Below are 27,296 nucleotides of genomic sequence, written 5' to 3'. Positions count from 1 at the left end.
ATCCGAAAGACGGGGATCTCCCTGGGGGCATTCCTCGAGCCCGCTGAGGAGGTCGGGGGCGGTGTCCGATCGGGACAATGTAATCGTCTCTTCCGGGCAGGAACTCCTCGCCTGCGGGACCGACGGGGACCTTCGGCTTCGCACCTGCACAAAGGTCGGGCCGGGGTGCTCGGCCCGACCCCTCCGACGATCAAGTTAGAGAAAGATGTGGAGGGGGTTTCAAGAGAAGAAGTGTTTTAGTGTGTGTCTCTCCTCTGTCCCCTCTCTCCGTTTACGATGCAAGGGTATTTATAGGGGAGTTTGGTGTTACTTGGCGTGCCTGCCTGCAAGAGACAGGCTCGTACATCTGATGGCATCTGACATTGCTGTTGGCGTTGCATGAAAAGCCGAACTGCCGCAGGGGTATGGGCGTGCCTCGATCGTCGTTCTCCTTTGCCTCGGTCGAGTGTGTTGGGTCAGACAACGATGAAGTCGTTGTCTGAGAGCGGGAGACGTCAGCGCACATCGCGTCGGCATTATTGCCCTCTTCGGGCAGAGTGTCGTCCAGGCGTGGCTGACGTCGTGGCGCGTCATGTCGCCATTATTACCCTCATCACTATTGATAAGGATAGTAATTATGATAAGACTCGGCTGACGTCAGCCGACGCCTCACGCCTCGATCGACGCGACTGCACTCAGTCAACCGAGTCGGAACACCGGCCGAGGCGCATTAACGCCTACTCAGGCACGGTTCTTCACGCCACGCCAGCGCCCATGTCAGACGCTATCAGCTTGCCTCCTACAGGCGGGCACGTCAAGTAACACCAAACTCCCCTATAAATACCCTTGCACTCTGAACGAGCGGGGGGGACAGAGGAGAGGCACTCCAAACACCTCTTCATCCGAAACCCCCTCCATATCTTCTTCTAACTTGATCGTCGGAGGGGTCGGGTCGAGCTTCCCGACCCAACCTTTGTGCAGGTGCAAAGCCAAGGGTCCTCGCCGACCGCGCGGACGAGGAGTTCCTACCCAGAGGACACGGCGACCCCGTCCCGATCGGACCATCGCACCGGACTGACCCCGCGGGCTTGAGGCACGCCCCGGAGAGATCCTGACGTTCGAACCTGAACCGAGCCGCGTCGGCCCCGAGGCCACGGCTCTCAAAGTTGTTTCCCGCAACAGCTACTGTAGAGTTATTTATATATATATATATATTCTTGAATTTTAAAAACAAGAAATTAAATTCAAAATGTCTTAAATATATGGCTCTCCTAAATCTTGAATAAGGTAGAAATATGAAACCACATCGAATTAGTATGTATCCTCTCGCTCCATCCATGACTCGATCAGTCTCGATGTCATGGAAACCATATCGAACTATGACATATCCTTCGCTTCCCATCTCCGCCCTTTCTCTTCGTTCCCGCCATCAGCCATCCTTCGAACGTTGCCTGCGGCGAAGCCATATCAAGCTGTGGCAACAATCACCAACATCGCCTACCCATTCTGGCTCGTCCATGACGACTCCACTTCCCTCCGCTCCCACTGCGGTTACCGAGGCTTCGAGCTGATTTGCCGGAACAACACCCCGATCATCCACCTTCCCGCCGGCAACTACACAGTCGCCAACATCGACTACGAAACCCGTACCATCTCCCTCGTCGACACCGACATCGTCTCCGTCCGTGAAGAGTGCCCTCGAGTACATCACAACCTCACCTTCGATCCCGACTCAATTCTGCGCTACGCTCCCTCCGACGTCAACCTCACCTTCTTCTTCGACTGCATCGACGGCCCACCGGATCTCCACATCCCCTACCTCGGCTCCGCTGGTGGAAACCGGTCCTATGTCTTCACGACCGAAATGATGAGAGAGTCTTATCACCATCTTCCACGGACGTGTTGCTGGCTTATATTGCAGACGACTTACCTACCCGATACGGAGGGGTGTTGCAGAGTGGATTCAATTTGAGCTGGCCAAACGTGACCTCCGGCGACTGCGGCAGCTGCGAGCGCTCCGGCGGGCGGTGTGGGCTCAACCGGACGAGTAACTCCACCTGGGATTTCGTCTGCTTCTGCTCGAATGGAGTAAAGACATTCCATTCCCATTGTGCAGGTATGTCAGTAAGTATATCTTCGTATTTACTCGCTCTTTTCTACTGCCACTGCTCGATCAATTTCAGTGTTTCCTTGCTGGGTTTCTGCCCGCATGCAGTAGCTCAGCTAATTGAAGATAGTCTAATTGGACAAATCATTCACACTAATTTTACATCATTTTTTGATATATTTTTTGTTGTTTGTCATTGTCAATTTGTTTTCTTTCTCCCATAGGTTCTCTCCCTCCCAACACTTACTTGGATGTGATACGTGGTTTGATGTAATCAATCTCTTGGAAAAATCAGAGAAATCCATTTTCTCCAGTAGACTGGTAGGAAAAAATGGCTCCGGAACGACTCGTCCAAAACGCAACCTTTGACTTGGCCACACTAGATATAAGTATCTAATCTCAACACGCCACAAGCATATGTAGGTAGTGTCATGAATCATCGACTACCGTATTCGAAGACTTAGTCCACGATGTATGTATACAAGCAAGCTATTTGATCTCATCGTCATGCAACAGACAAATAAATCCGAATCTCATCAATTTCCTCCCAACTTCTAAAGACCCAAACTCCATGCTTCCACCTCCTCTGCTTCCTCCAAGCTCTGTGGCAAGAGCCAAATGCATCCAGGCTTAAGATCTCCTCTTCCATCTATCCTTTTACTCCTCGCCCTGTCATCGACTCCACCTTCTTCCTCGGAGAGCTACTATCGGTATGCGGATTGTGCTCCCTACACATACTCTTGCGGTGGCACTAGGATCAACATCAGCTACCCTTTTCGCGTCGACGGCCGTGCCGACAACTGTGGCTACTCGGGATACTATGTCGCTTGCAGCGAGGACAATACTTCCGTGACGATCGAGATCGACGGCAAGGGATACGTCGTCAAGGATATAGATTACTTCAACCGCCTCATCACCGTCGTCGATCCACCCTTCGTCAAGCAGTCGTGCCCTCAGCCGTACCAAAACACCAGCATCGACATCTCGCTGTACAGCTACAGCGACCGGGACCGGAACGTCACGGTGTTCGTCAATTGCACCGCCCTCTCACCTCCGATTCCCGACATGCATGACATAGGTTGCGAGCCGGGCGGCGGCGCCGGGGGTCGTCACGGGTATTACCAGCTTCCCGGTGAGACCCACATGGAGATGTTTGGGAACTGCAGCTCGATGGTAGTGGTGCCCATGCACCAAGCAGCGTCGGACGAGATCCGGTACGGGAAGCTGAGCTTTAGCGACGCAGTGAAGGGGGGGTTCTCGCTGCATTGGAAGGCAGGGGAGGAGTGGTGTTGTGACTGCTTCAATTCTGGTGGGCGCTGCGGCTTTGACGCGCTCTCTCCGAACAGCCACACCTGCTTCTGCCCATATGGTTCAACCGTTGGAACATGTTCAGGTGCGCGTTCGGATACTTCTGCTTGGGTATAATTATAGTATTACATGACGTTTCATGTCTTTAGGTTAGCTTCCGAATTGGGAAATGAGATTAGGTTTGATGAAACTTTGAAGCCCAAAATGTGTGTGATTGAGCCAAAGTTTTAGGTTTGGTTTTCTCGAGCTCATGACTAATTATAAATTATTCTTATAATTAATTATTTTTAATATTTCGATTCTTATATTTTTGAAAGGTTTTTATATTTTTAAAAATTATCTTTTTAATTTCTATAAGGATCTCAATATTTTATTTTTATAAATACACATATTTCAACATAATTTTTAAAATTATAGAGATCGAAATGCTAAAGATAACTAATTAAATGAGATAATATATAATTAACATTCCGAGCTCAAACATGACTTTGATCTTTCAGATTAAAGGTAAATAGACACTATAAATCTCAAACATTCAAAAATAATAATATATTTTAGTATATGAAAAATATGTTCTGTCAAATTTAATCTACCTTGTGTGTGATTATTTCTTTACATTCATGTTTACATCTTTCTGGATCAAGGTTTTAATTCTCAATAAAACTGTCTTTTTTCCAAGCTGCAGCAATTGTTGTTCATCCTCATCCGAAGACTAAAAAACTAATGGGGATCATAATAGGTAAATCATTATCAGTTCTTTTCATTTTCTCTATTTCACTTACCTGAATATTTTCATCATTTAGAAAAGAAACAAATATTAAGCATAGAAATATATTTTTCTTCGTGTGATTTTTTTTATTCTCTTTTTTATTTTTTATATAGGGAGTGTCGTTGGAGGCTTATCCTTGCTGTGCGTATTCCTCATGATCTACACTCGACGTTGTAGAAAGTCGCACGATGTTGAAGCTTTTGACCGTCAGAATTGCTGTCTTCCACGTCGGAGACAGTCCTGTGGGAACAATGCGAAGAGTGTTGAAGGCATTCTCCATCAATGTGGAAGCCTGACCCCCAAGCGGTACAGGTACTCGGAAATAAAGAGGATGACCAAATCCTTCGATGACAAGCTTGGCCAAGGTGGCTTCGGTTCCGTGTTCAAGGGCGCCCTCCAAGATGGCCGTTTGGTCGCCGTGAAGGTACTGAAAGCAACCAAACGCCATGGAGGAGAAGAATTCATCAACGAGGTCGCTAGCATCAGCCGCACATCCCACGTCAACATCGTCGGCCTCCTCGGCTTCTGCTTGGAGGGATCAAAGCGAGCTCTCGTCTACGATTTCATGCCCAATAGATCTCTGGAGAAGTTCATCTGCTCCGACAAATCGACGGAGGAACCACGGTTCGGTTGCGAGAAGCTGTACGAGATCGCACTCGGCGTCGCTCGAGGGTTGGAGTACCTGCACGGCGGCTGTAGTACTCGCATCGTTCACTTCGATATCAAGCCGCACAACATCCTTCTCGACCAAGACTTTTGCCCCAAGATCTCCGATTTCGGACTGGCTAAGTTGTGCCCTCCGAAGGTGAGCGTGATTTCCATGGCGGATGCGAGAGGAACGGTTGGGTATATCGCCCCAGAAGTGTTCTCCAGGGGGTTCGGCGTCGTCTCCAGTAAGTCTGATGTCTATAGTTACGGGATGCTGCTGCTGGAGATGGCTGGAGGAAGGAGAAGCATCGGTGCAACCGATGAGTACACCAGCGAAGTCTATTTCCCACGCTGTCTCTATGATGATCTTGATCGATACTGCAATGTAGGAGTTGCCGGAGTGACCAGAGAGACCAGAGAGATCGCGAGAAAGATGTTGATAGTTGGGTTATGGTGCATACAGATGATGCCTGAGAACCGCCCTTCCATGAGCGAGGTGGTGGAGATGTTGAAGGGGAGCGCTGCAGACTTGCAAATGCCACGAACGCCATGATGTGCTCTCACTTGCAAACAGAACAGATCGATCAAGAATTTGTTATGAAACAGATTATTTTTCTTATCGAGATAATACTTATTTACATAAGTTGAGAGAGAAATTTTTTTCAATCATATACTAAAATCATACATTTAATTATGTACTTAAATCTATGATTAATTCTCAAATCATAGATTAATTGAGGATTATAATATATAACGAATATAAAATTATCATTTCATATTTATTTATATTATGATAATCTTTAACAGATGAAACTAAAATATCCTGTAAGTGAGAGATTTTATGAGAGAGTCTGCTAATTGATCAAAAATATGGATATGAGGAACACATAGATATCTAACAACTTGATTTATATTAAAGTGAAAGTCAATGATAATGTATTTCATGTATGAGCAAAACAATGAAAGTCAATGATATCGATATTATCATAGTATATTATTAGAGTGGATTAGGAGGTGATATCAAGTTGATATAGTAGATGTTGAATCTCGGATTTTGATGATGAAGTCAATTGTCATTTGTTGTCTAATGTATGTGTCGAGATAAGTGTGCAGGATTAACTACGATGAAAGTAAGATATTCAGCAGGAGTTGCGCCAGAGTCATGACAATGATCACGTTGGGAGTTCGAGAGCTCGACGGAAGTTCGGACAGTCGTCGGAGGTTCTGCGGGAACAAATCCGAGAAGTCCAGAAGCTTGCCAAAGGAGCTCGTCGGAACTTGCCAAGTGGATCGTCGCAGTCCAGGAGTTTGCCGGAAGTCCGCAGGAGCATCACCGAGGGTTCATCGGATGATCGACGGAAGTTCGCCGGAAACTCGCCGGAAGAAGCGAGTGACTCACCGAAGCAAGCTGCAGAATATGTCTTAGGAAATAATCGTAGTTAGCACTTTGATTAAGTTAGAAATGGGAGGTGATCCCATTAGCTTAATCCTGGGGCAATTGGGCCCATGAAGAACTCAAATTGGGTCGAATGGTTCAACCCATTCGGACCCCGGTTGCTGTGGGAGGTGCAATCGCCCAGGTAGGGAGGTAGCACCGCCCAGGCTATGTCTCCCAGCGAGACTGGGCGGTGCAACCGCCCCAGCCAAGAGGTGCAACCGCCCAGGGCTCAGTCTTCGAGCGAGACTGGGCGGTGCAACCTCCTCTGTCAGGAGGTAGCACCGCCAGAGCTCAAGTTTCGAGCTCTGCTAGGCGGTGCAACCTCTTCAGTCAGGCGATGCAACCGCCTGAGCTCGGTCTTCGAGCTCTGGCAGAGCGGTGCAACCGCCCCTGATAGAGAGGTGCAACCGCCTGGGCTCAGTCCTCGAGCTCTGCCAGGCGGTGCAACCTCTCCAGTCAGGAGGTGCAACCGCCTGATCCCGGAATTCCGGGATTTGATCGTTTTGAGCTCCAAATTTGAACTGGGTTGGGGCCTATAAATACCCCACCCATTCAGCACTGAAAAGATACAGACCTACACCGAATTCTTGATCTTTTCTGTGATTCTAAGAGCTCAAATTTGTGTAAAGTCCAAAAGTTCTCTTTCTGTTCTTCAAGTCTTAAGTTGTAAAGAGAGGAGAGAAAGGTTCTGTAAGGGTTGTCTCCTGAGCCCGTCAAAAGGAGTGAAACTGTAAAAGGGCAGTTGGCCTTCGCCTATTGAATGAAGGCCTCTAGTTGACGTCGGTGACCTCGTCAGTGGAGGAAGCCAAAAGTGGAGTAGGTCAAGACTGACCGAACCACTCTAAATCTCTGGTTTGCTTTTATTTTGAGCACTTTATCATTACTGCAAACCCCCTACATAGCTACTGCTCTCTGCGCTTTTACGAACAAGTTTCTAAGTTCTGATCTTTCCGAATCTGCATTCAGACGTAAATCGGTGTTTTCGTACGATCTTTACATTGCAGTTTACATTTACGTTTTGATTCTATTTATAACTGCAAACTGTCTTCTGCGCTTTTACGAACGAGTTTCTTTGCAGTTTACGTTTACGTTTTGATTCCATTTATAACTGCAAACTGCCTTCTGCGCTTTTACGAACGAGTGTCTAAGTTCAGATCTTTCCGAATCTGCGTTTAGATGTAAACTACGTTTTGACGTAAAACTGTGTTTAGACGCAAACTGCGCTTAGACGCAAACTGCGCTTAGACGTAATCTGAGCTTAGACGCAAACTGCGCTTAGATGCAAACTGCGCTTAGACGCAATCTGCATTTAGACGCAAACTGCATTTAGACGCAAACTGCGTAAACTGCGCTTAGACGCAAACTGTGTTTAGACGTAAATTGCACTTAATCATAAGTAATCTTAGAATCGGCTTTTGCATCAAAATATTTTTTATCGAACGAACGCAGCTTTCATTTTTAATCGCTGAAAGATTTCCGCTGCACTAATTCACCCCCCCCCCCCCCCCCCCCCTCTTAGTGCTCTCGATTCTAACAGTAGATTAGTAATCCAATTGAATTCTATAGTGGTGGGTGTGATGACTTAGTATTTAGCTTGGACTATAGATCTTGGAACTATGTTTTATTTTATTTTTTGAAACTTCAATTGCTCAAATTTACTCCATGAAAAATAATTTACATTGATATAGATGCTCTATCATTAGTAATACTTAATCAGTTTTGTCGAAGATATAGAGATTAAGTGATAAGTGTTTATAAAAGAGAAGTTTATGATTGAGAGTCCTTTTAGATATCGCATAATATATTTTAGTACAGACCAATGCACAATAGAGGGTTAGTGTATGAATTTTGATAATTTTGTGGCTGCAAATAAAATGTCTGAACATATGAGAGGTAAATATTTCAGGGAACCAAGTACTTATCGATACTGAGATCAATAGTAAAGTTACTATCATATAATTTGAGCAACTCAACACTTTTTTGTGATAGAAAAAGTTCAAAAGATCGGAATGTGGCTTTCACTTCCAAAAAGTAGCATAAGGTTTCTAAGGTTTCTAGTTCTTTGATGGAGAATCAATATCTCAATTGCTTAAGGAATTACTTAATCTCTATGAAATTATTGATTGTGATGATGATATTATCTATGTAGATTAATTGATATATAGTATATTCTTTTTGTTGTTGTAGAAATAAAGAAGTATCAAACCAAGTTCGATATACTTGATAGGCTCTTAGAGCTTGGCAAAATCCATAAATAGTTTTTGTAGCTTACAAATATGGTTTAGATACTAAGGGTGGATGAAATCAAGGGGTTACTACATAAAAGATATTTCCAGTTATGATGCCCTATAAGAAAGTATTGTTAATATCTAATTAATGTATATGCTAGCTTTAAGTGATAGTCAGGATGAGTCAAATTATCATTAATTTAATAATTAAATCATCTTTGTGAAATAAACACTTAGTTACTAGTGAAACCACTTGGCTACCAAACGTGCTTTGCATGTTACTTAATTCAAATGATTCACTTATATCCGATGATATTTTGTGTAAGGTGAAATAGTATAATGGTCCACATGGTATTATAAAGCAGGGCATCATATTTATCACTCATGACTTTACACTAGTGTAAATATTTTTGGGCTTAGGAGATGATTGTGATAGCAAATAAAATTTCCTTAATTATACGAGGAAATCTCTTTACTAGGAAAATTCGCCCTCCTAATTTGTATAAATAAGAGAAGGACATGTTAATGTATTTAAGCTGCTTCTTCAATAAATTTTCTTCAATAATTCTTCTTATCTTTTATTCTTTTCAACATGGTATCAGAGCCCTCGCCATGAAGGTCACTTCTAAACATCTCGAAGTAGACCCATCTCCCTGTCGGACTCCAATCTCGGCTCCTTCTCCTACTGCCTCGTGGACCGCGACTCCATCTCAAAGTATTACAGTGTTTTCCACGGACGTCCACTAGGATCGTTGCGTCGGCCTCCTTCGAAGTTGAATAAGGACCACCATGCCACGCTCTCTTCTCCTCCCTCTTCTCCCTGCGCCGGCGGTATTCTTTACTGTTGCTCTTCCTCTGCCTCTTCCTGCAGAAGCAGAGCCGACGCAACCTCGCAACTGCTCCCCGGCCAACGACCTCTCCTCCTCGTTCCCGCATCTCACTCGAGCGAGAAGTGTCATCACCGTCACCGTCGTAGCCGCAACTGCAGCGATCTGCTCTTGCCCTACTCACGAAGCCTTTGGCTTGTAAACTGTTTGATTTGACAGGAGTATCATTTTGGGGGGCATGATAGCAGATAAGATTTCCTCAACTATATGAGGAAATCTTTATACTTAGGGAAATCCTCTATTCTGTTGAGGAAAATCCTCCCTCCTAATCAGTATAAATAGGAGAGGGATATGTTAATGTATTCAAGCTTCTTCGTTCCTTCAATAATTCTTTTTATTTTTTATTCTTTTCAACAGATTGTAGGTTCAATAGGCTTAGGTGAAGAGCTTGTAGTTGCATAAAAATCAAGAATTTGACGTAGTTTAAAGATATTATTTTTGGAGCATGTTATTATATGATGTGCAAGCTCGGTAGAATTATTATGGTGTATTGAAGGTATAAGAATTGGTAAAGAGTTAGTGATATGTATTTGATACAATTCGATGTCACTTGGCCGAAGAGATGACAAGGATATCATTTGTGATGCCTAGGGCGTTATTTCATCGGTCATTTGAATTATTGATGTGGTGAGGTGTTATTAAACTAGAGTAATAAGGGAGTATGAGTCTACAAGAAAATTACTAGTTGATATTATAAAAAGTGCTTTTGAGAGGGTTTGAGATTTGCTAATATAAACCAAGTGATGGATGATTATTATAGTGGCTTGCATTGACTTTTGAATTTGGAAGGGAAAGGTAGACTCAACAAAAATAATATGAAGTGATATAAAGACTTTTGAATTTAATGATCATATACCAAAAAATATTGTGTTCAAGAGAGTACCCAATAAAGATGCAAAGCTTAGATCTCGGTATTAACCTATGTGAAGTATAGATGTATTACTATGGATAATATAAACAATCAAATACTTTAAATTTTTTTAAAGTTTGAGATTTTATAATATAGTTATTAAAATAGTGACTGATATTATAGAATTAAGGTGAGTATATGATTAATAAGATAAACTATAATTTAAAAAGCTACTAACCAAAAGATTAGTATCATGAAGATTTAGTGTAGGAGTGTGAGACGAATCTCAACTATGTATCGGATAGTGTCATTTAGTTAGGGTTGGAATATGGCCCAAACATCGATATGAATGATTTTAAGTGGTTTGAAATTGAATATGAAAGATATTTCAAAAGATAATTTGTGAGTTCTATTACTAAGACAAGTATTATAATGAGTTATAATTCTATTTTATTTATAAGTTAAAATAGAGTAATAAAAAAATAACTATTGTTAAATAAAGGATGATGGGTGACCAAATCAATATGTCACATATCGATTAGAGTAGCAATTGAAGCAAAAGCAATTGACTAAGCATTTTGTAAACTAACAATCACTTGTAGATGATATTTTTATTTTGGTTTTGAACCAATGATGCTCTCATGCTCACATCTTTCATAAGAAACAAGTCACAAAAAAAAACTCAATAAAAATATTATTTTATTTAAGTGATAAAAATAATTTTTTTAAATATAAGATTCATACAAAATATCATCAAATATAAAAATATTTTATCAAACAAATAAGATTGTGATATACTCAAATGTACTCTTCACGAACGAAGACAATTTCGATGCCGATGTAGGTATGAGTTTTGTAGTCGATGTTGGTGACTATGTAGTTTCATATGGATATGTTATAATTCGATATGGTTTCATAATATTGAGATCGATGAAGTTATGGATAGAGCTAGAGGATACATGATAATTCGATATGATTTCATATTTCTACATTATTTAAGATTTAGGAGAGCCATATTTTTAAGACATTTTTAATTATTTTTTTATTTTTAAAATTCATGAACATATTTAAATAACTCCACAGTAGAAATGATGCTGATGACCCGAGGGCCGTTCTTACACCTTGAATGCATCCAAGAAAGAGCTCAGGCATGAAGTCTTTCTCCCATCACCATCGTCTTCTACTGCACGGCAAAGCCTCAGCATCTCACCGTCCCTATCTCCATTCAAGCAAGACGCTCTCAAGATAAAAGCCAAGGAACGAGAAAAGTAAGCAAAGAAAGATCCATTCTTCGTTCCATCTACTCAAAGCACTCGAAAGTAGGTCATGCAAAACCCAACAGCGGTAAGGTCTTCTTACCACTACCGCCCCCTTCCGTCCTTCCCCAACCCAAACATGAACTCCAAATTCCCCACACCTCCTCTTCCCATCTCAGCCTTTTTCTTTCTTCTCCTCCTTTTCTCCGTTCCCGCCATCAGCCATCCTTCCAACGTTACCTGCGGCGAAGCCATATCAAGCTGTGGCAACGTCACCAACATCACCTACCCATTTTGGCTCGTCCATGACGACTCCACTTCCCTCCACTCCCACTGCGGTTACCGAGGCTTCGAGCTGATTTGCCGGAACAACACCCTGATCATCCACCTTCCCGCCGGCAACTACACAGTCACCAACATCGACTACAAAACCCGTACCATCTCCCTCGTCGACACCGACATCGTCTCCGTCCATGAAGAGTGCCCTCGAGTAAATCACAACCTCACCTTCGATCCCGACTCAATTCTGCGCTACGCTCCCTCCGACGTCAACCTCACCTTCTTCTTCGACTGCATCGACCCCCCACGGAATATCCACATCCCCTGCCTCGGCTCTGCTGGTGGAAACCGGTCCTATGTCTTCACGACCGAAACGATGAGGGAGTCTTATCACCGTCTTCCTCGGACGTGCCGCGCCGTCGTCGTCGTGCCCGTCCTGCGGGAAGTGCTGACGGCTTATATTGCAGACGACTTACCTACCCGATACGGAGGGGTGTTGCAGAGTGGATTCAATTTGAGCTGGCCAAACGTGACCTCCGGCGACTGCGGCAGCTGCGAGCACTCCGGCGGGCGGTGTGGGCTCGACCGAACGATTAACTCCACCTGGGATTTCGCCTGCTTCTGCTCCAATGGAGTAAAGACATTTCATCCCCATTGTGCAGGTATGTCAGTCAGTATATCTTCGTATTTACTCGTTCTTTTCTACTGCCACTGCTCGATCTATTTCAGTGTTTCCTTGCTGGATTTCTGCCCGCATGCAGTAGCTCAGCTAATTGAAGATAGTCTAATTGGACAAATCATTCACACTAATTTGACATCAGTATTTATATATATTTTTTTTATTGTTTGTCATTGTCAATTTGTTTTCATTTTCCCAAAGTTTCTCTCCCTCCCAACACTTACTTGGATGTGATACGTGGTTGAATGTAGTCAATCTCATGGAAAAAGCAAAGGAATCCATTTTCTCCGGTAGACTGATAGAGAAGGCCATTTATGCGTAGGAAAAAATGGCTCCGGAACGACTCTTCCAAAACGCGACCTTTGACTTGGCCACACTAAATATTAGTATCTAATCTCAACACCCCACAAGCATATGTAGGTAGTGTCATGAATCATCGACTACCGTATTCGAAGACTTAGTCCACGATGTATGTATACAAGCAAGCTATTTGATCTCATCGTCATGCAACAGACAAATAAATCCGAACCTCATCAATTTCCTCCCAACTTCTAAAGACCCAAAGACACTCTCAACTCCATGCCTCCACCTCCTCTTGCTTCCTCCGAGCTCTGTGGCAAGAGCCAAATGCATCCAGGCTTAGGATCTCCTATTCCATCTATCCTTTTACTCCTCGCCCTGTCATCGACTCCACCTTCTTCCTCGGAGAGCTACTATCGGTATGCGGATTGTGCTCCCTACACATACTCTTGCGGAGGCACTAAGATCAACATCAGCTACCCGTTTCGTGTCGACGGCCGTGCCGACTACTGTGGCTACCCGGGATACTATGTCGCTTGCAGCAAGAACAATACTTCCATGACGATCGAGATCGACGGCAAGGGATACGTCGTCAAGGATATAGATTACTTGAACCGCCTCATTACCGTCGTCGACCCACCCTTCGTCAACCAGTCGTGCCCTCAGCCGTACCAAAACACCAGCCTCGACATCTCGCTGTACAGCTACAGCGACCGGGACGTGAACGTCACGGTGTTCGTCAACTGCACCGCCCTCTCACCTCCGATTCCCGAGGTGCATGACATGGGTTGCGCACCGGGCGGCGCCGGGGGTCGTCACGGGTATTACCAGCTTACCAGTGAGAACCACATAGAGATCCTTGGAAACTGCAGCTCGATGGTAGTGGTGCCCATACACCAAGCAGCGGCGGTCGAGATCGGGTACGGGAAGCGGAGCTTTAGCGACGCAGTGAAGGGGGGGTTCTCGCTACGTTGGGAGGCAGGGGAGGGGTGGTGTCGTGACTGCGTCGAGTCAGGTGGGCGCTGCGGCTTCGACGTGCTCTCTCCGGAGAGCCACACCTGCTTCTGCCCACATAATTCAACCCTCGGAACATGTTCAGGTATGCGTTCGGAAACCTCTGCTTGGGTATAATTCTAGTATTACATGACGTTTCATGTCTTTATTTCAGCTTCGGAATTGGGAAATCAGATTAGGTTTGATGACATTTTGAAGCTCAAACTTTGAGCTTTCAGATTCGAGATAGATAGACAGTATAAATCCGACAAACACAAACATTCAAAAATAATAATATATTTAATATATGAAACATGTGTTCAAGTCTTATTTTAGATAACTTGAATGCGATTATTTCTTTACACTGTTATTTACATCTTGCTCGATCAAGGTTTTAATTCTCAAGAAAACTGTCTTCTTCCCAAGCTGCAGTTGCTATTGTAGCTCATCCCAAGATTAAAAAGATAACGGGGATCACAATAGGTAAAATAATTATCATTTCTTTTCATTTTCTCTATTTCAGAATATTTTCATCATTTAGAAAAGAAACAAACTTTAAGCATACGACTGTATTTTTATTCGTGTGATTTATTATTATTTTTTTGTTTCTCCTTTTATTTTATATAGGGAGTGTCATTGGAGGCATATCCTTGCTGTGCTTATTCCTTCGTGTGATCTACGCCCTACGTTTTAGAAAGTCGCCAGATGTTGAAGCTTTTGACCGTCAAAATTGCTGTATTCCATGTCGGAGGCGGTCCTGTCGGAACAGTGCGCAGGGTGTCGAAGCCTTTCTCCGTCAATGTGGAATCCTCGCCCCCAAGCGGTACAGGTACTCGGAAATAAAGAGGATGACCAAATCCTTCGATGACAAGCTTGGCCAAGGTGGCTTCGGTTCTGTGTTCAAGGGCGCCCTCCAAGACGGCCGTTTGGTCGCCGTGAAGGTACTGAAAGCAACCAAACGCCATGGAGGAGAAGAATTCATCAACGAGGTCGCTAGCATCAGCCGCACATCCCATGTCAACATCGTCGGCCTCCTCGGCTTCTGCTTGGAGGGATCAAAGAGAGCTCTCGTCTACGATTTCATGCCCAATGGATCGCTGGAGAAGTTCATCTGCTCCGACATATCGACAGAGGAACCACGGTTCGGTTGCGAGAAGCTGTCCGAGATCGCACTCGGCGTCGCTCGAGGGTTGGAGTACCTGCACGGCGGCTGTAGTACTCGCATCGTTCACTTCGATATCAAGCCGCACAACATCCTTCTCGACCAAGACTTTTGCCCCAAGATCTCCGATTTCGGACTGGCTAAGTTGTGCCCTCCGAAGGTGAGCGTCATTTCCATGGCGGATGCGAGAGGAACGGTTGGGTATATCGCCCCAGAAGTGTTCTCCAGGGGGTTCGGCGTCGTCTCCAGTAAGTCTGATGTCTATAGTTACGGGATGCTGCTGCTGGAGATGGCTGGAGGAAGGAGAAGCATCGGTGCAACCAATGAGAACACCAGTGAAGTCTATTTCCCACACTGTCTCTATGATGATCTTGATCGATACTGCAATGTAGGCGCTGCCGGTGTGACCACAGAGACCAGAGAGGTCGCGAGAAAGATGATGATAGTTGGGTTATGGTGCATACAGATGATGCCTGAGAACCGCCCTTCCATGAGCAAGGTGGTGGAGATGTTGAAGGGGAGCGCTACAGACTTGCAAATGCCACCAAGGCCATGATGTGATTGATGGAATGTAAAATTATCACTCCATATTTGACAATATCATAGTCTTATATCAAAGATCTCTTCTATCACTCATCTCTTCAAGCTCAAGTTGCCTCCAGCTTTTTGTCGATCACCTCTGAGCATATCTTGCCCATCATGTGATAGAAGGAATGCAGTTCCGACAACTGCTCGATGGACATCTTCTCCATCGTAATCCTTGCTGCCGTCTTCCTCGCCTCGTTCATCTTCATCTTCTCGAGATAGAACGACGCGTTCCTCACCGTAGCTCCCATCTGCTTCAGCCTCTTCTCCTGCTGGGGGTTCAGTGCCGCATTTGCCTGGACAGAGTAACAACACAGATCGTAAGACAGCAGCCCGTGTTCTCTGCAATCTTTCAAGCTTTGCACGGCGTTACATTACCTCGAGGAATTCGGCTCCTACTTGGAGGTCTTGTTCTTTCGCCGGAGGCATCTCCTGCTTAGAAACGTACACATGCTTTGCAAGTGAGAAGCTCCGAACGATGTTCTTCCTTTTCTCCTCCATTTCCTCACCCAGCCTCTGGCAATTCTCGATGCCGGCTGTGCTGCTAACCTTCCTCTGGTATGCGATCACTGCCTTCACAAACTCCTGCACGACGAAAACGCCATGAACACCAAGAACACACGATCATCCAAGTCTTCTGATCTAAGTCGCAGACATTAAAGCGATTTGACCTGATAAGCAGCAGGGCATCCCGGATAATCGAACTCCTCTGTTCCCGGCCGTCTCATGCGCTCAGGATGGAACTGCAAGCCCATGATGAACTTCCCCTCCTCAGGGTTGTAAGCATGATGTGCTCTCACTTGCAAATTGAACAGATCGATCAAGAATTTGTTATGAAACAGATTATTTTTCTTATCGAGATAATACTTATTTACATAAGTTGAGAGAGAAAATTTTTTCAATCATATACTAAAATCATACATTTAATTATGTACTTAAATCTATGATTAATTCTCAAATCATAGATTAATTGAGGATTATAATATATAACGAATATAAAATTATCATTTCATATTTATTTATATTATGATCTTCTATCATGCTCTCACATGATTGAGCCTTTGTCTAAAATGTTAATCTTTAACCGATGAAACTAAAATATCCTGTAAGTGAGAGACTTTGTGAGATAGTCTGCTAATTGATCAAAAGTATGGATATGAGGAACATATAGTTGATGTTTAACAACTTGATTTATAACAAAATGAAAGTCAATGATAATATATTTCATGTGTGAGCAAAACATTGGATTAGCGTATAAGTAGGTGACACCGATATTATCATAGTATATTATTAGAGTGGATTGGGAGATGATACCAAGTTCATATAGTAGATTAGTAATCCAATTGAGTTCTATAGTGGTGGGTGTGATGGCTTAGTATTTAGCTTGGACTATGGATCTTGCAACTATGTTTTATTTTTTGAAACTTCAATTGATCAAATTTACTCCATGAAAGATAATTTACATTGATATAGATGCTCTATCATTAGTAATACTTGCCTAATCAGCTTTGTCGAAGATATATAGATTAAGTGATAAGTGTTTATAAAAGAAAAGTCTATAATTAAGAGTCCTTTTAAGATATCGTAGAATATATTTTAGTACAAACCAATGCGGTCAATGTATGAATTTTGATAATTTGGTGGCTGCAAATAAAATGTCTAAATATATAAGAGATAAATATTTCAGGGAACCAAGTACTTATCGGTACTGGGATCAATAGTAAAGCTGCTATCATATAATTTGAGTAACTCAACACTTCTTTTGAGATAGAAAAAGTTCAAAAGATACGAATTTGCTTTCACTCCCAAAAAGTAGCTTAAGGTTTCGAGGCCTTTGATGGAGAATCAATCTCTTAATCTTCATGAAATTATTGATTATGATGATGATATTATCCACATAGATATAGTATATTCTTTTTATTATTGTAGAAATAAAGAAGTATCAAACTTGAAGTTGATAAAGTCGATTGACTAAAAAACAAGCCCGATATACTTGACAGGCTCTTTGAGCTTGGTAAAATCCATAAATAGTTTTTCGTAGCTTACAAATATGGTTTAAATACTAAGGGTGGATGAAGTCAAGGGGTTACTATATAAAGGATATATTCAGTTAAGATGCCCTATAAGAAAGTATTGTTAATATCTAATTAATGTATATATTAGCCTTAAATGATAGTCAAATTCAGGATGAGTCGAATTATCATTGATTTAACAACTAAACCGAATGTCTTTGTGAAATAAACACTTGGTTACTGGTGAAATCCCTTGGCTACCAAACATGTTTTGTATATGACAATGGATCAATTTGAGTTTTACTTAATTCAAAAGATTCACTTATACCCAATGATATTTTATGTAAGGTGAAATGGTATAAGGGTCCATATGGTATTTATTATAAAGCAGGGCATCATATTTATCACTCATGACTTTACACTAGTGTAAATATTTTTGGGCTTAGGAGATGATTGTAAGTTAAGTAGGCTCAGGTGGAGAGCTTGTAGTTGCATAAAGATCAAGAATTTGACGTAGTTTAAAGATATTCTTTTTGGAGCATGTTATTATATGATGTCCAATTGGTAGAATTATTAAGTTGTATTGAAGATATAAGAATTAGTGCAGAGTTAGTGACATATACTTTATCAGTTTGATGCAATTCGATGTCACTTGGCCGAAGAGATGACAAGGATATCATTTGTGGTGCCTAGAGCGTTATTTCATCGGTCATTTGAATTATTGACGTGGTAAGGTGTTATTGAACTAGAATAATAAGGGAGTCAAAGTCTAGAAGAGAATCACTAGTTGATGTGATAAAAAGTGCTTTTGAGAGGGTTTGAGATTTACTAATATAAACCTAGTGATGGATGATTATTATAGTGGCTTGTATTGACGAAGAAATTAGATTTCGGAAGGGAAAGGTAGACTCAATAAAAATAATATGAAGTGACTTTTGAATTTGATGTTCATATACCAAAAAAATATTACGTTCAAGAGAGTACCTAATAAAGATGTAAAACTTAGATCTCGGTATTAACCTCTGTGAAGTATAGATGTATTACTATGGATAATATAAACAACCAAATACTTTAAATTTTTTTAAAGTATAATATAATTTTTTTTAAAGTTTGAGGTTTTATAATATAGTTATTAAAATAACGACTGATATTATAGAATTGAGATGAGTATATGATTAATAAGGTAAATTATAATTTGAAAAGCTACTGACCAAAAGATTAGTGGCACGAAGATTTACCGTAGGAGTGTGAGACGAATCTCAACTATGTATCGGTGCTTTCATTCGATAGTGTCATTTAGTTAGGGTTGGAATATGGCCCACACATCAATATGAATGATTTTAAGTGGTTTGAAATTGAATATGAAAGATATTTCAAAAGATAATTTGGAATATGGCCCAAACATCAATACGAATGATTATATTACTAAGACAAGTATTATAATGAGTTATAATTTTATTTTATTTATAAGTTAAATTAGAGTAATAAAAAAATAACTATTGTTAAATAAAGGATGATGGGTGATCAAATCAATATATCACATATCGATTAGACTAGCAATTAACTAAGCATTTTGTAAATTAACAATCACTTGTAGATGATATTTTTATTTTGGTTTCGGACCAAGGATGCTGTCATACTCACATCTTTCATAAGAAATAAGTCAATAAAAAAGACTCAATAAAAATATTATTTTTATTTAAGTGATAAAAATAAATTTTTAATATAAGATTCATATAAAATATTATCAAATATAAAAATATTTTATAATCTTCACAAACAAATAAAATTGTGATATACTCAAATGTAGGACCAAGAGGATATCGATGTGGATGTTGGTATGAGTTTTGTAATCGATGTTGATGACTCTATAGTTTCTTATGGATATGTCATAATTCGATATGGTTTCATAATATTGAGATCGATGAAGTGACGGATGGAGCTAGAGGATACATGATAATTCGATATGATTTTATATTTCTACATTATTTAAGATTTAGGAGAGCCATATTTTTAAGACATTTTTAATTATTTTTTCTATTTTTAAAATTCATGAACATATTTAAATAACTCCACAGTAGAAATGATGCTGATGATCCGAGGGCTGTTCTTACACCTTGAATGGATCCAAGAAAGAGCTCAGGCATGAAGTCTTTCTCCCATCACCATCGTCTTCTACTGCACGGCAAAGCCTCAGCATCTCACCGTCCCTATCTCCATTCAAGCAAGACGCTCTCAAGATAAAATCCAAGGAACGAGAAAATTAAGCAAAGAAAGATCCATTCTTCGTTCCATCTACTCAGAGCACTCGAAAGTAGGTCATGCAAAACCCAACAGTGGTAAGGTCTTCTTACCACTACCGCCTCCTCCCGTCCTTCCCCAACCCAAACATGAACTCCAAATTCCCCACACCTCCTCTTCCCATCTCCGCCCTTTACTTTCTTCTCCTCCTTTTCTCCGTTCCCGCCATCAGCCATCCTTCCAACGTTGCCTGCGGCGAAGCCATATCAAGCTGTGGCAACATCACCAACATCACCTACCCATTCTGGCTCGTCCATGACGACTCCACTTCCCTCCGCTCCCACTGCGGTTACCGAGGCTTCGAGCTGATTTGCCGGAACAACACCCCGATCATCCACCTTCCCACCGGCAACTACACAGTCACCAACATCGACTACAAAACCCATACCATCTCCCTCGCCGATACCGACATCGTCTTCGTCAGTGAAGAGTGCCCTCGAGTCAATCACAACCTCACCTTCGATCCCGACTCAGTTCTGCGCTACGCTCCCTCCGACGTCAACCTCACCTTCTTCTTAGACTGCACCGACGGCCCACCGGATCTCCACATCCCCTGCCTCGGCTCTGCTGGTGGAAACCGGTCCTATGTCTTCACGACCGAAACGATGAGGGAGTCTTATCACCGTCTTCCTCGGACGTGCCGCGCCGTCGTCGTCGTGCCCGTCCTGCAGGACGTGCTGATGGCTTATATTGCAGACGACTTACCTACCCGATACGGAGGGGTGTTGCAGAGTGGATTCGATTTGAGCTGGCCAAACGTGACCTCCGGCGACTGCGGCAGCTGCGAGCACTCCGGCGGGCGGTGTGGGCTCGACCGAACGATCAACTCCACCTGGGATTTCGCCTGCTTCTGCTGGAATGGAGTAAAGACATTTCATCCCCATTGTGCAGGTCTGTCAGTCAGTACATCTTCGTATTTACTCGCTCTTTTCTACTGCCACTGCTCGATCTGTTTCAGTGTTTCCTAGCTGGGTTTCTGCCCGCATGCAGTAGCTCAGCTAATTGAAGATAGTCAAAGTGGACAAATCATTCACACTAATTTTACATCAGTTTTTTTATATATTTTTTATTGTTTGTCATTGTCAATTTGTTTTCATTTTCCCAAAGTTTCTCTCCCTCCCAACACTTACTTGGATGTGATACGTGGTTGAATGTAGTCAATCTCATGGAAAAAGCAGAGGAATCCATTTTCTCCGGTAGACTGATAGAGAAGGTCATTTATGCGTAGGAAAAAATGGCTCCGGAACGACTCGTCCAAAACGCGACCTTTGACTTGGCCACACTAGATATAAGTATCTAATCTCAACACCCCACAAGCATATGTAGGTAGTGTCATGAATCATCGACTACAGTATTCGAAGACTTAGTCCACGATGTATGTATACAGGCAAGCTATTTGATCTCATCGTCATGCAACAGACAAATAAATCCGAACCTCATCAATTTCCTCCCAACTTCTAAAGACCCAAAGACACTCTCAACTCCATGCCTCCACCTCCTCTTGCTTCCTCCGAGCTCTGTGGCAAGAGCCAAATGCATCCATCCTTAAGATCTCCTCTTCCATCTATCCTTCTCCTCCTCGCCCTGTCATCGACTCCACCTCCTTCCTCGGAGAGCATCTATCCGTATGCGGATTGTGCTCCCTACACATACTCTTGCGGAGGCACTAAGATCAACATCAGCTACCCGTTTCGCGTCGACGGCCGTGCCGACTACTGTGGCTACCCGAGATACTATGTCGCTTGCAGCAAGAACAATACTTCCATGACGATCGAGATCGACGGCAAGGGATACGTCGTCAAGGATATAGATTACTTGAACCGCCTCATTACCGTCGTCGACCCACCCTTCGTCAACCAGTCGTGCCCTCAGCCGTACCAAAACACCAGCCTCGACATCTCGCTGTACAGCTACAGCGACCGGGACGTGAACGTCACGGTGTTCGTCAACTGCACCGCCCTCTCACCTCTGATTCCCGACGTGCATGACATGGGTTGCGCGCCGGGCGGCGCCAGGGGTCGTCACGGGTATTACCAGCTTACCGGTGAGAACCACATAGAGATGTTTGAAAACTGCAGCTCGATGGTAGTGGTGCCCATACACCAAGCATCGGCGGTCGATATCGGGTCCGGGAAGCGGAGCTTTAGCGACGCAGTGAAGGGGGGGTTCTCGCTACGTTGGGAGGCAGGGGAGGGGTGGTGTCGTGACTGCGTCGAGTCAGGTGGGCGCTGCGGCTTCGACGTGCTCTCTCAGGAGAGCCACACCTGCTTCTGCCCATATGGTTCAACCCTCGGAACATGTTCAGGTACGCGTTCGGAAACCTCTGCTTGGGTATAATTCTAGTATTACATGACGTTTCATGTCTTTAATTCAGCTTCGGAATTGGGAAATCAGATTAGGTTTGATGAAACTTCGAAGTTCAAATTATTTGAGCTCAGTTATAATTATTTAATTAGTTACTTTTTAGTATCTCAATTTTAATATTTTTAAATATTTCTATATTTATAAAAGTTAATCATTTAATTTTATTATTTTAAGAAAAAAATTCTTAATTTTTAATTTTATAAAATTATCTAATTTAATCATTTATAAGTATAAAAATTTTAATATAATTTTTAAAAATATAAGAAATAATCTATAATTAACCTATTTAATCTCTTTTGAGCTTTTTAGGCTTTGACTTTCCTGAGCACAAACTTTGAGCTTTCAGATTCGAGATAGATAGACAGTATAAATCCGACAAACACAAACATTCAAAAATAATAATATATTTAATATATGAAACATGTGTTCTATCAAATTATGGCCGGGACCAAATTTAAGATAACTTGTGTGTGATTATTTCTTTACACTATTATTTACATCTTGCTCGATCAAAGTTTTACGTCTCAAGAAAACTGTCTTCTTCCCAAGCTGCAGCACTTGTTGGTCATCAGAAGATTAAAATGATAACGGGGATCACAATAGGTAAAAAAATTATCAGTTCTTTTCATTTTTTCTATTTCACTTGCGTGAATATTTTCATCATTTAGAAAAGAAACAAACATTAAGCATACAACTATATTTTTCTTCGTGTGATTTATTATTATTTTTCGTTCTTTTATAGGGAGTGTCATTGGAGGCTTATCGTTGCTGTGCTTATTCCTTCGCGTGATCTACACCCTACGTTTTAGAAAGTCGCCCGATGTCGAAGCTTTTGACCGTCAGAATTGCTGTATTCCATGTCGGAGACAGTCGTGTGGGAACAGTGCGCGGGGTGTCGAAGCCTTTCTCCATCAATGTGGAATCGTCGCCCCCAAGCGGTACAGGTACTCGGAAATAAAGAGGATGACCAAATCCTTCGATGACAAGCTTGGCCAAGGTGGCTTCGGTTCTGTGTTCAAGGGCGCCCTCCAAGACGGCCGTTTGGTCGCCGTGAAGGTACTGAAAGCAACCAAAGGCCATGGAGGAGAAGAATTCATCAACGAGGTCGCTAGCATCAGCCGCACATCCCACGTCAACATCGTCGGCCTCCTCGGCTTCTGCTTGGAGGGATCAAAGAGAGCTCTCGTCTACGATTTCATGCCCAATGGATCGCTGGAGAAGTTCATCTGCTCCGACAAATCGACGGAGGAACCACGGTTCGGTTGCGAGAAGCTGTTCGAGATCGCACTCGGCGTCGCTCGAGGGTTGGAGTACCTGCACGGCGGCTGTAGTACTCGCATCGTTCACTTCGATATCAAGCCGCACAACATCCTACTCGACCAAGACTTTTGCCCCAAGATCTCCGATTTCGGACTGGCTAAGTTGTGCCCTCCGAAGGTGAGCGTCATTTCCATGGCGGATGCGAGAGGAACGGTTGGGTATATCGCCCCAGAAGTGTTCTCCAGGGGGTTCGGCGTCGTCTCCAGTAAGTCTGATGTCTATAGTTACGGGATGCTGCTGCTGGAGATGGCTGGAGGAAGGAGAAGCATCGGTGCAACCGATGAGAACACCAGTGAAGTCTATTTCCCACACTGTCTCTATGATGATCTTGATCGATACTGCAATGTAGGAGTTGCCGGAGTGACCAGAGAGATCGCGAGAAAGATGATGATAGTTGGGTTATGGTGCATACAGATGATGCCTGAGAACCGCCCTTCCATGAGCAAGGTGGTGGAGATGTTGAATGGGAGCGCTACGGACTTGCAAATGCCACCAAGGCTATGATGTGCTTGATGAAAATTTTGTCTTCAATCATAGATACAAATATGTGATTGATGGAATGTAAAATTATCACTCCATATTCGACAATATCATAGTCTTATATCAAAGATCTCTTCTATCACTCATCTCTTCAAGCTCAAGTTGCCTCCAGCTTTTTGTCGAACACCTCTGAGCATATCTTGCCCATCATGTGATAGAAGGAATGCAGTTCCGACAACTGCTCGATGGACATCTTCTCCATCGTAATCCTTGCTGCCGTCTTCCTCGCCTCGTTCATCTTCATCTTCTCGAGATAGAACGACGCGTTCCTCACCGTAGCTCCCATCTGCTTCAGCCTCTTCTCCTGCTGGGGGTTCAGTGCCGCATTTGCCTGGACAGAGTAACAACACAGAGCGTAAGACAGCAGCCCGTGTTCTCTGCAATCTTTCAAGCTTTGCACGGCGTTACCTTACCTCGAGGAATTCGGCTCCTATTTGGAGGTCTTGTTCTTTCGCCGGAGGCATCTCCTGCTTAGAAACGTACACATGTTTTGCAAGTGAGAAGCTCCGAACGATGTTCTTCCTTTTCTCCTCCATTTCCTCACCCAGCCTCTGGCAATTCTCGATGTCGGCTGTGCTGCTAACCTTCCTCTGGTATGCGATCACTGCCTTCACAAACTCCTGCACGACGAAAACGCCATGAACACCAAGAACACACGATCATCCAAGTCTTCTGATCTAAGTCGCAGACATTAAAGCGATTTGACCTGATAAGCAGCAGGGCATCCTGGATAATCGAACTCCTCTGTTCCAGGCCGTCTCATGCGCTCAGGATGGAACTGCAAGCCCATGATGAACTTCCCCTCCTCAGGGTTGTAAGCAACGGGATCGTAGAACCCCTCGATCAAGCCATCCCTTGCAAACGCCATCGGAACGAACCGATCCGCCAATCTCTTCATCCCCTGGTGGTGATAGCTGTTCATCCAGATCTCCATCTTCGCCTCCTCCAATGAGTCCCGAAACCAAGCATGCAGCGGGGAGTTCTCAACCACCCTCACCGGATGCCGGTGCCCGTCATAGTCAGAGTAATCGATGTGAACTGTGGCGTTCCCCTCCTCACACTCGGTCGCCATCTCCTTCTCGATGTCCTGGTACAATGTGCCGCCGCAAGCGACGTTGAGGACCTGCGAGCCCCGGCAAATGCCGAGGAAGGGGATGTTGCGCTCGAGGCAGAGCCTGGCAAGCCAGAGCTCGATCGAGTCCTTTTCGTGGTCGATGGCGGTGTCGCTGGCGTGGAGGCGGCGGACCTCCTCGATCTCCTCGAGCGATAGACCGGAGAAATCAGCTGCACCGTAGAGCGCAGGGTTGATGTCCTCCCCCTCGCAGAGGAGCACGCCATGTATCGGCTCGAAGCTCTCCAGCAGCATGTGTATGCCAGCGACTCGCGGCACGATGACCGGGACAGCGCCGTAGGCCACAATAAGATCAAGATGGTACTCTCCTACGAGAATAGAGGCCGAATCATCGAATCTTGAAGCTATTGCAATGTGCAGACGAATGGATTCTTACCGACGAAGTCGACGAACTTGTTCTTGCGAACGGTCCGGCGAGAGACGATGAGAACTCGGGGAAGGATTCGAAACAAGTCGGACGAATCCATCTCTGCTCCTTTCGCGACTCGGCTTACTCGCGTTGCCCCTTCCCGTTGCCATTTATAGTGACCTGAAGGATGGGATTCACCCTCATCCGGCACCGCTTTTCCTACGCGTTTGAGATAACAGCAAAGGGGCCCGCGTTTCACCAGTCTGTGTGGTCCGCTACCTCCAATAAAAAGGCTGGTAGTTCGGCGTGTAACGTTACATTTCCGCTTCACCTCAGTTGCTATTTTGGCGGAACAAGGTATCATCTACACCTCTACAGCCACGATATTTCCTCCTTCGGCGAGCGGCCGACCTCCACGTGTGAACTTCACGAGGATTCCTCGAAAGCGACGGGCTGAGTCAGGCTGATGTGGGTGGTTTAATTGCGACACGCGCAGGTGATCCGTCGGTGATTCGCTTCGAGGCGGTGCGCGGGGGAGGCGATATGCCACGTGGCGAGCGCAGAGCCTCGTTTGGTGTGCCGGCAGGTGTATACGGTGGCGGTTACGAGTCATCGGGTAAGTCATCCATCACGTGATAACACGCGCACGCTCTCTCGTTTATCTCCGACAATAATAGTGACCGAAGCTATTGATCACAGTCAGCAGCCACGTCAATACTAACGTGGAGCACAGTCATCAACTACATCAATACTAACGTGGAGCCTCAGAAATGACATGATGCACTACATCGATATGATACCTCATAGTCAAATGAAATGGGCACTTGCTCTTGCATTGTCCGAAGGCGTACAAGACGACGCCGCATAATACAGAGCCACTTCGAAAAGCTTGAAATGGTGTTGCACGACTCGAATCCAAGCGGATCGATCGATGCTCGCATAAAAGGTACAAGTGACCACTCGAGGAGTCGATGTCCATTAACAAATTATGTATGACCAATATTCGTTCGCAAATATAAAGGCTAACTTCCTTATCGACGTCAGAGGTCAAACTAGGAACACTCAAACTCCTCATAACACCACTCAACATTGACTTAAACTTCGAGGGGATCGAGTAAAAAAATTCTCCTTCCGACTTCGGCTTGTGTGTAGGAACTCAATGATGAAGGAACAACAACCTGATTAGGGAGGAAGAGCAATTTCTTGCTATACTTCGGATCAATTCTAGAGACGAAGCTTGGACTCGACCTAACGTCGACCACCCTTATTCGTGTAGCCACATGAACGATTTTAAATACTCGAGATCGAACCAAACTGACCCATCGGTCACGACATAAATAATCAAATATTCTTTTAAATTATGATTATATCCATTCTAACAATTTAATAAATAAATAAATAATTTTTTTAAAAAATAAAACTAAAACAAGTGATTCGAGTTTGGAATCAGAATCATTAGTTCTTGCACCGTAAACTCTGATTACAGACTCTTAGCTCTGCCTTGGCAAATAGATTATATGTATATATGTATAGCAAGCAGTGGCTTTACATAGAAAAGCAGTAATCACTGACCAGGAAACGACTTATGATGTGAGGCATTCATCCTCGAATCCACAGCCAAAAAGTTCAGAGAAAAGCAATTGGTGTGATGCACCTCAACAGTGAACACCTGCGTCAAGACAAGGAGAGTACTGTTCACAGCAACACTGTTGCCATTCCTGAAGACTTTCGATTTACTACAGAGCAATGCGATGATGTATGTATTGGCAATCAAAGTCGACAAAAAATGTGGAAGAAAATGCTGATTTTA

The 27,296-nt window shown here is 43.5% G+C and overlaps 8 protein-coding genes across 10 annotated transcripts; 6 read left to right on the top strand and 2 right to left on the bottom strand.

Moving 5' to 3' along the window:
- The first annotated feature begins 1,339 nt into the window (after positions 1-1,339).
- Positions 1,340-3,511, top strand: LOC135587030 (uncharacterized). Its single transcript, XM_065152864.1, has 3 exons — positions 1,340-1,811; positions 1,901-2,095; positions 2,715-3,511. Exons 1-3 carry the CDS (start codon positions 1,340-1,342, stop codon positions 3,509-3,511), a joined length of 1,464 nt encoding a protein of 487 aa, XP_065008936.1.
- LOC103980082 (probable receptor-like protein kinase At5g39020) lies at positions 2,626-15,528 on the top strand. Its single transcript, XM_065152857.1, has 3 exons — positions 2,626-3,479; positions 4,080-5,348; positions 14,332-15,528. The coding sequence occupies exons 2-3, from the start codon at positions 4,318-4,320 to the stop codon at positions 15,437-15,439; spliced, it is 2,139 nt and encodes a 712-aa protein (XP_065008929.1). The 5' UTR covers positions 2,626-3,479; positions 4,080-4,317; the 3' UTR covers positions 15,440-15,528.
- On the top strand, positions 11,527-14,483 carry LOC103980084 (LEAF RUST 10 DISEASE-RESISTANCE LOCUS RECEPTOR-LIKE PROTEIN KINASE-like 1.2). 2 transcript variants are annotated; one of them, XM_065143932.1, is made up of 2 exons: positions 11,527-14,204; positions 14,349-14,483. In XM_065143932.1, the coding sequence occupies exon 1, from the start codon at positions 11,541-11,543 to the stop codon at positions 12,660-12,662; it is 1,122 nt and encodes a 373-aa protein (XP_065000004.1). In that variant the 5' UTR covers positions 11,527-11,540; the 3' UTR covers positions 12,663-14,204; positions 14,349-14,483. The 2 variants fall into 2 exon arrangements, with proteins under 2 accessions (XP_065000004.1, XP_018679523.2); XM_018823978.2 differs by having other exon boundaries at positions 12,675-14,204.
- On the bottom strand, positions 15,395-16,245 carry LOC135633937 (putative glutamine amidotransferase GAT1_2.1). The gene is made up of 3 exons (XM_065143961.1): positions 16,140-16,245; positions 15,847-16,053; positions 15,395-15,764 (listed from the first exon to the last, which is right to left on the bottom strand). The coding sequence occupies exons 1-3, from the start codon at positions 16,221-16,223 to the stop codon at positions 15,531-15,533; spliced, it is 525 nt and encodes a 174-aa protein (XP_065000033.1). The 5' UTR covers positions 16,224-16,245; the 3' UTR covers positions 15,395-15,530.
- A 3,556-nt stretch (positions 16,246-19,801) lies between these two features.
- On the top strand, positions 19,802-20,774 carry LOC135639086 (LEAF RUST 10 DISEASE-RESISTANCE LOCUS RECEPTOR-LIKE PROTEIN KINASE-like 1.2). Its single transcript, XM_065152849.1, has 2 exons — positions 19,802-20,672; positions 20,740-20,774. The coding sequence occupies exons 1-2, from the start codon at positions 19,802-19,804 to the stop codon at positions 20,772-20,774; spliced, it is 906 nt and encodes a 301-aa protein (XP_065008921.1).
- Positions 20,775-21,266: 492 nt separating this feature from the next.
- LOC135639081 (LEAF RUST 10 DISEASE-RESISTANCE LOCUS RECEPTOR-LIKE PROTEIN KINASE-like 1.2) lies at positions 21,267-22,483 on the top strand. The gene is made up of 2 exons (XM_065152838.1): positions 21,267-22,086; positions 22,455-22,483. The coding sequence occupies exons 1-2, from the start codon at positions 21,267-21,269 to the stop codon at positions 22,481-22,483; spliced, it is 849 nt and encodes a 282-aa protein (XP_065008910.1).
- Positions 22,484-22,979: 496 nt separating this feature from the next.
- LOC135633933 (LEAF RUST 10 DISEASE-RESISTANCE LOCUS RECEPTOR-LIKE PROTEIN KINASE-like 2.4) lies at positions 22,980-24,112 on the top strand. The gene has a single exon (XM_065143949.1). It carries the CDS (start codon positions 23,109-23,111, stop codon positions 23,967-23,969), a length of 861 nt encoding a protein of 286 aa, XP_065000021.1. The 5' UTR covers positions 22,980-23,108; the 3' UTR covers positions 23,970-24,112.
- LOC135633913 (putative glutamine amidotransferase GAT1_2.1) lies at positions 23,959-25,623 on the bottom strand. 2 transcript variants are annotated; one of them, XM_065143914.1, is made up of 4 exons: positions 25,514-25,623; positions 24,712-25,445; positions 24,419-24,625; positions 23,959-24,336 (listed from the first exon to the last, which is right to left on the bottom strand). In XM_065143914.1, exons 1-4 carry the CDS (start codon positions 25,602-25,604, stop codon positions 24,103-24,105), a joined length of 1,266 nt encoding a protein of 421 aa, XP_064999986.1. In that variant the 5' UTR covers positions 25,605-25,623; the 3' UTR covers positions 23,959-24,102. The 2 variants fall into 2 exon arrangements, with proteins under 2 accessions (XP_064999986.1, XP_064999994.1); XM_065143922.1 differs by having other exon boundaries at positions 24,189-24,336; positions 24,414-24,625.
- Positions 25,624-27,296: the final 1,673 nt, after the last annotated feature.

The sequence above is a fragment of the Musa acuminata genome, chromosome BXJ1-3 (assembly GCF_036884655.1).
Source record: "Musa acuminata AAA Group cultivar baxijiao chromosome BXJ1-3, Cavendish_Baxijiao_AAA, whole genome shotgun sequence".
Lineage (NCBI taxonomy): Eukaryota > Viridiplantae > Streptophyta > Magnoliopsida > Zingiberales > Musaceae > Musa > Musa acuminata.
The sequence above is the reverse complement of the archived record's forward strand: the minus strand, read 5'-3'. Positions and strand labels throughout refer to the sequence as shown.

Bases quoted from the DNA above. Each gene is read 5' to 3' on its own strand.
- LOC135587030 (XM_065152864.1), top strand. From the start codon at position 1,340: ATGGAAACCATATCGAACTATGACATATCCTTCGCTTCCCATCTCCGC. The intron at 1,812-1,900 runs GTGGAAACCGGT...CTTATATTGCAG, and splicing joins CCCCTACCTCGGCTCCGCTG to ACGACTTACCTACCCGATAC. The intron at 2,096-2,714 runs GTATGTCAGTAA...AAATGCATCCAG, and splicing joins ATTCCATTCCCATTGTGCAG to GCTTAAGATCTCCTCTTCCA.
- LOC103980082 (XM_065152857.1), top strand. From the start codon at position 4,318: ATGATCTACACTCGACGTTGTAGAAAGTCGCACGATGTTGAAGCTTTT. The intron at 5,349-14,331 runs GCCACGAACGCC...TTTTTTGTTTCT, and splicing joins AGCGCTGCAGACTTGCAAAT to CCTTTTATTTTATATAGGGA.
- LOC103980084 (XM_065143932.1), top strand. From the start codon at position 11,541: ATGCAAAACCCAACAGCGGTAAGGTCTTCTTACCACTACCGCCCCCTT.
- LOC135633937 (XM_065143961.1), bottom strand. From the start codon at position 16,223: ATGGGCTTGCAGTTCCATCCTGAGCGCATGAGACGGCCGGGAACAGAG. The intron at 16,054-16,139 runs GTCAAATCGCTT...TTCGTCGTGCAG, and splicing joins GATGCCCTGCTGCTTATCAG to GAGTTTGTGAAGGCAGTGAT. The intron at 15,765-15,846 runs GTAATGTAACGC...TACTCTGTCCAG, and splicing joins TAGGAGCCGAATTCCTCGAG to GCAAATGCGGCACTGAACCC.
- LOC135639086 (XM_065152849.1), top strand. From the start codon at position 19,802: ATGCAAAACCCAACAGTGGTAAGGTCTTCTTACCACTACCGCCTCCTC. The intron at 20,673-20,739 runs GTCTGTCAGTCA...GATCTGTTTCAG, and splicing joins ATTTCATCCCCATTGTGCAG to TGTTTCCTAGCTGGGTTTCT.
- LOC135639081 (XM_065152838.1), top strand. From the start codon at position 21,267: ATGCCTCCACCTCCTCTTGCTTCCTCCGAGCTCTGTGGCAAGAGCCAA. The intron at 22,087-22,454 runs GTACGCGTTCGG...TGAGCTTTTTAG, and splicing joins AACCCTCGGAACATGTTCAG to GCTTTGACTTTCCTGAGCAC.
- LOC135633933 (XM_065143949.1), top strand. From the start codon at position 23,109: ATGACCAAATCCTTCGATGACAAGCTTGGCCAAGGTGGCTTCGGTTCT.
- LOC135633913 (XM_065143914.1), bottom strand. From the start codon at position 25,604: ATGGATTCGTCCGACTTGTTTCGAATCCTTCCCCGAGTTCTCATCGTC. The intron at 24,626-24,711 runs GTCAAATCGCTT...TTCGTCGTGCAG, and splicing joins GATGCCCTGCTGCTTATCAG to GAGTTTGTGAAGGCAGTGAT. The intron at 24,337-24,418 runs GTAAGGTAACGC...TACTCTGTCCAG, and splicing joins TAGGAGCCGAATTCCTCGAG to GCAAATGCGGCACTGAACCC.